Below are 5,143 nucleotides of genomic sequence, written 5' to 3' on the forward strand. Positions count from 1 at the left end.
ATTTTTTTTATTTTTTATTAATTTTTTTCCAGAAAACTGTTAAATATTTAACAGAAAACGTTAGTTTTTTTGACAGAATATGGATGAAGGACCAAAAGTGTTGTCGTTTGACAAAGTGAGGGACGTTTTTTGCTATTTTCTTACTTTAGGGACGATAACCGCACTAAAGGCAAACGTGAGGGACCAAAAGTGCAATTAAGCCTAAAATAAATTACATCCCTTCTATTGATATAATAAATTCTACGCACAATCACAATCTAGCATTTGAATATTGTCGAGACAAAATAATAGTCATACTTACTTTTCAGTTTTCACACAATGCATTATGCTTACACAAGTCCCTATCTGAAACTGGAGTGTATGTTCAAAACACTTACAAAGCACCACAAACAACCAAATTTTATAACACTTAAAATTGACCAAACATCACAGGTGGATTAATCTCACATTAAACATTATTGAACATTTTGGCTAGTGATTGGGGCCCAAAAGTGCGAGGAGAAAAGCCCTGTAGTGGCCGGATGTTTCTGAGTGAACTGCATCGTTCAGAGTCTTCTTGTATTTCTTTAAGTATTCAGCTTTGATATACTGCATATCAATCTCAGTCCTTGTAACAATGACCCTTATGAGAGTGGTATCATTAGTCCCCAAACCTTTCATCGCCTTATGCAACACCTGCATGGGGTGACACAACAGTATGAAGATGTGACCTTTTAACCCTGGTGGTGAGAAACTTTATAAGGTTCCCTCATGCTTGCAAAACCATTTCCCTCCAAAACAGTATTCTTAATATTTGCTTTTTGACCATTGGTAGAAGACAAGACATGAGGAATAGAGCACACCACTACAAGAAATCAACTCATGCATCCACTTAACAAATATGGTGATGTAAATATGCTATCAATTACCAAAACTAACACAAATCCAAATGACTAAGCTAATACAATAGCTTGCTCTAATAAGTTGCGTTCAGAGAAAAAGGGCTACTGATTCTCGCACATCAGAAAGTGAGATAGCATTCAGTTTCACAAAAGTTGCAAATATTTTGGTTAACTCGTAACTCTGTCATTTCAGAAGGTGCTTGTGTTCCTCTAATCACATATGTCAAATTTATAAATAAGAAGAACAAACAAAATGGAAAACTTATTGATACATAATTACTTTACTCCTACTAAATGTATGTTGTACACCCTATTACCCTAGAGATATAGAGCATTGTCAAGCTTAGATCACATTTGCAATCATATAATTCATTTGTTTCTGAAAGTCCATGCTAATGTCACTTACAGGTACACATCAAGTTGGGAAATCCATTTATCACATAGCATAAAGCAAATGAAAAATTAGCAACAATTCCATCAAGCTTTTTTATTGGAGTAAGACAAAAGGAACAAACAGGTTTCAAAAATGTTCCCTGCCTTGTGAACAAAAGCAATGAAAGACTTCTCCAAAAAGTCCAAAACAAGTGTCATTTATATTTTACGCCAGTTATTTCATAATTCTCACCTTCATTTTTGTCCATCCAAAAGTAATTGTGATGGAACACAAAAGCTGTTACAAATTAGCAATGACATTACAAGAAGCAAATACTTAAAGTTGAAGTGGAGAGGTATACCTTTGCAAAATACTTTGCTGGATTAACAGCACATTGGAATATTGTCAAAAGTGCATGAGCGAAAATCCCTGACGTTTCATTCTTTATTGCCTGATATAAATTCAGCTCGATTAAGTACTAGAAATTATCTCAAGAAAGAATAAAGGGCTCAAGTAAACGTGGTCAGGTTACCTTGTTCAGCTTGTGACCATACATGTCATGGTAATAAGAACTAATGGCAGCCAAATGTGCTCCGCTTCGTTCACTGAATATGTGGACAAAAGCCTTCTCATCAGTTCCTAGTTTCTTCTCCCCTGCTTTGTAGAGAACCTTTGCATCCTTCTGAGCAATTTCCCTATTGACCTCAGGGCCTTCAGGACGAGGTGTGCTAACATATGCAAGCAAGATCTGAAGCACATTTTTTTACATATAAATACCAGTTGTAGAACTTCTATTGTTTTAATAACTTGATAGGAGCTCATGGATGTGATTATGAAAGAAAACAAGGAATCATGAGACAAAAAATTTGCACCCTGTGAGAAACAGTTACAAACCGTGGAACAATTATTTAGATATTCTCCTACAGTACCCAGAAACAACTCATACGGGTTTACCAGAACAGAATGTGTACACTGATGGGACTTGTTAGCTCATTGTGGACATGGACATGGAAACGGAAGATCTCGCCCTAATAGTCCATGACATTTGCAGGTAGACTACCATATATCTTGATGCACATCTGAGATCCTATTGTGAATCCAGAGAAATATATACACTCAAAAGTGTTTAGCTAATAACATGTGGTTATTGGCAGAACTATTATGATAGGAAGATTAACTGAGAAAACCCCTAATGTGAATAATTTATGACAGCTACCCCTAATGTGAATAATTTATGACAGCTAAGGTTTCTTTCCTTAAGTATTAGAGGGAAAAGAAAATTCGGTCGAAGCTACTAGAGTTAAGGAATGAGAAATTAAAGGAATAACAATATTTTTCTGTTTTCTGTTTGTCTTTACCATTGACTTCTGTTATCAGTTTTAAATGTTACTTGAGTAGTTACTAAGACTTTATCAGCTGAGGCAGTGAGTAGCATATGAAAAGTGAGCTCAGGCATCATCATATATACCTTGTAGCTTCACATACACAATTCATTGAGGAAGAATCAGATTCTACCTTCTTAGTTTGTAAACTTTCTTCAGATAATTTTCCTTAGTGAAAGCCACACAGAAGGACAAAGAGAAACTACATCTCAATGATCCCCACAGGTGTTTCTTTCAATATCATTCAGAAGATAAACCGCACTTAGAATGACAGCTCTGGTTCCTTTCATAAAAATTGCTCATAGAAACCTCACCTTTTTAAGATCCCCTGATGTGGTTGCTTCAATATCATGCTCAAGGTAAACCCCAAACTTAGAATGGTAGATCTGTTTTAAATATTGTAGCTGGGATGGAGTGCGTGAACATATGACTTCAGTAGCACCTTCGAAGTTCATGTCGACGGCTAGACACTGTCTAATGATTGTTGCATCACGTCCTGCGGGGTCATGCATCCAAAGCAGAACTGCAGTCTGATAAATAGAAAAATACAAACCAGAATATATTATAGCAAACACGGCTGCTATTCGAAATTTGAAGACAGAAAATGCTAAGAACTTTTTAAAAAACACTTGAGATACTTTTTAAACAATAACTTAATAATTTACAAGGCAACAAAATCGGCTTTTTAGACAGGAATGTATTAAGAAGTGTGTTACTAGCAATCCTTAGTTGGAGTCTTGGAGATACATGCCATTTGGTTAACCTATGGGGAGATATGTCAAAATATGAGGAATAAATAATGTGGCCGTGACTACTAAGTACATAACCTGCAGTGAAACTCATGATAGTTATTTAGTACCTCTAACTTTCCACTAAGCTCTGAAATTAGACGCTTGGACAGCTCCTCAGCATATGTTGCTTTGTATTCTTGTTGGAGGTACGCACGCTGTGTAGCATCTCGGTGAGCAAGAATATTGATCACAGCAGTAGTGTCACACCCAAATCCTGTAAAAGCGTTGAATTAGAATGAAATAAAAGGTTTCAAGGCAGAACAGAACACAAATTAAGGTACAGCAAGCCCAGAGGTATATCAATAGAAACTTCCTCAGCAATCTCTTTGTAAGCAGAATCATTCAGACAACTTCCTGGGTAGTAACCACAAAATGTAGTACTAGTACCTTATTATTCTAAAATAAAATTAGATGAAAAAAGTTATCTTTACAAAGACAAAATAAAGCTAGGTAAAGATACATAGTACCAATCTACATTTAATATAAACAAAGCAAGTTAACAAAATAGGTAACTACGCCTTCGTCTCATGGCGGTTTCAAATGCCTTTCTTCAGTCCAAAGCGTGTAAAACGTTTGTTTTTAACCCCAAAAAATTGTAAAATTGTTACGAACGAAGCACCAACAAAACCCATAGACCTAGAACAATTTACCTCAGAAATTGATGCCATGTACTAATGAAACAGTCATTACAGTTTTAAGCTTTTAGCACTAGCAGTCTACTAAATGATTTTGGCATTCAAAAAGCATGACCCTTTTCAAGAGTGTCAGTGTTGACTCAAATCAAAGGGGCCAAATTTGATTCCTTTTGACTTAATTCAGTGACAAACCAAGCCCATCAGAACCCACCCCAGTATATAATCACTTAGACTAAGTGCATGCATGCCTAGAAACTCTTCTAAAATTGATTCCAAAGTCAAAATCAATTATGGGTAGAATCATCTAGGTTGACCAGAATTGATTCTAAGAAGAAAAATAATAAAATTGATGCATTCTGCTATAAAGCACAAACAACCCTAGAATGTCAATGCCCAACAACTCCCTCAAATCAAAGTGAAGTTGCAAACAAGTTACAACCCAGTCAATGATCCTAAGAAAGGATTACAATTTACAAGCATGCAGCATCATCATCAAAACAAAAATTGAGGGGAGAAGACAGAGAGTAGTAGAGTGAGTACCTTTGAAAGCACGGTAAAGTTGCATGGCATCATCTCTTGGGGTAGGAGGAACAGGGGGTACAGTGAGTGTAGCCATTGATTTTCCACTTTGAAAACAGAGAAGAAGAAGAAGAAGAAGAAGAATTGGGAAAGAGAGAGAAGACAAAGAAAGATTAAATTAGCGACAGGGTCAATGATTTAATGCAACAAGAAAAATAAATATAATGAATTTGGCCACCAAACCTATTGAAAGAGCAACCTTAAATACACAAAACGGGTAGTTAAATATATATGACAGCGGTTGACATTTTCATGGTTGTCGTTTTTAGTTATGGCATTGTTCTTGTCAAGAGTGGTGGTGTCTATTGGTGAATATTTTCTATAATTTAAATTATTTCTTACTATTATAATAGAAAAAAAAAATTAAGGGGAAATTGTGCACTGAAGACTGATTTTTTTAATTGGGTACTATTAATTTGTATTTCAATTTTGTAATCAAAACCTTGTAAATTTTTATCCTTTGAGTTGGTCTGTAAAGGCACGTATCCACCAATCTAGTTTG

At 35.5% G+C, this 5,143-nt stretch overlaps 1 protein-coding gene across 1 annotated transcript; it reads right to left on the reverse strand.

Annotated features, from left to right (window-relative positions):
* Positions 1-238: 238 nt before the first annotated feature.
* LOC130738727 (annexin D5-like) lies at positions 239-4,806 on the reverse strand. The gene is made up of 6 exons (XM_057590858.1): positions 4,603-4,806; positions 3,496-3,641; positions 2,951-3,166; positions 1,787-2,002; positions 1,616-1,705; positions 239-675 (listed from the first exon to the last, which is right to left on the reverse strand). The coding sequence occupies exons 1-6, from the start codon at positions 4,676-4,678 to the stop codon at positions 472-474; spliced, it is 948 nt and encodes a 315-aa protein (XP_057446841.1). The 5' UTR covers positions 4,679-4,806; the 3' UTR covers positions 239-471.
* Positions 4,807-5,143: the final 337 nt, after the last annotated feature.

The sequence above is a fragment of the Lotus japonicus genome, chromosome 2 (assembly GCF_012489685.1).
Source record: "Lotus japonicus ecotype B-129 chromosome 2, LjGifu_v1.2".
Classification (NCBI taxonomy): domain Eukaryota; kingdom Viridiplantae; phylum Streptophyta; class Magnoliopsida; order Fabales; family Fabaceae; genus Lotus; species Lotus japonicus.

Excerpts from the sequence above, each read along its gene's own strand:
- LOC130738727 (XM_057590858.1), bottom strand. The coding sequence starts at position 4,678 with ATGGCTACACTCACTGTACCCCCTGTTCCTCCTACCCCAAGAGATGAT. Across the intron at positions 3,642-4,602 it reads ACTTTACCGTGCTTTCAAAG|GATTTGGGTGTGACACTACT; the intron begins GTACTCACTCTA and ends ACGCTTTTACAG. Across the intron at positions 1,706-1,786 it reads ATGGTCACAAGCTGAACAAG|GCAATAAAGAATGAAACGTC; the intron begins GTAACCTGACCA and ends AATTTATATCAG.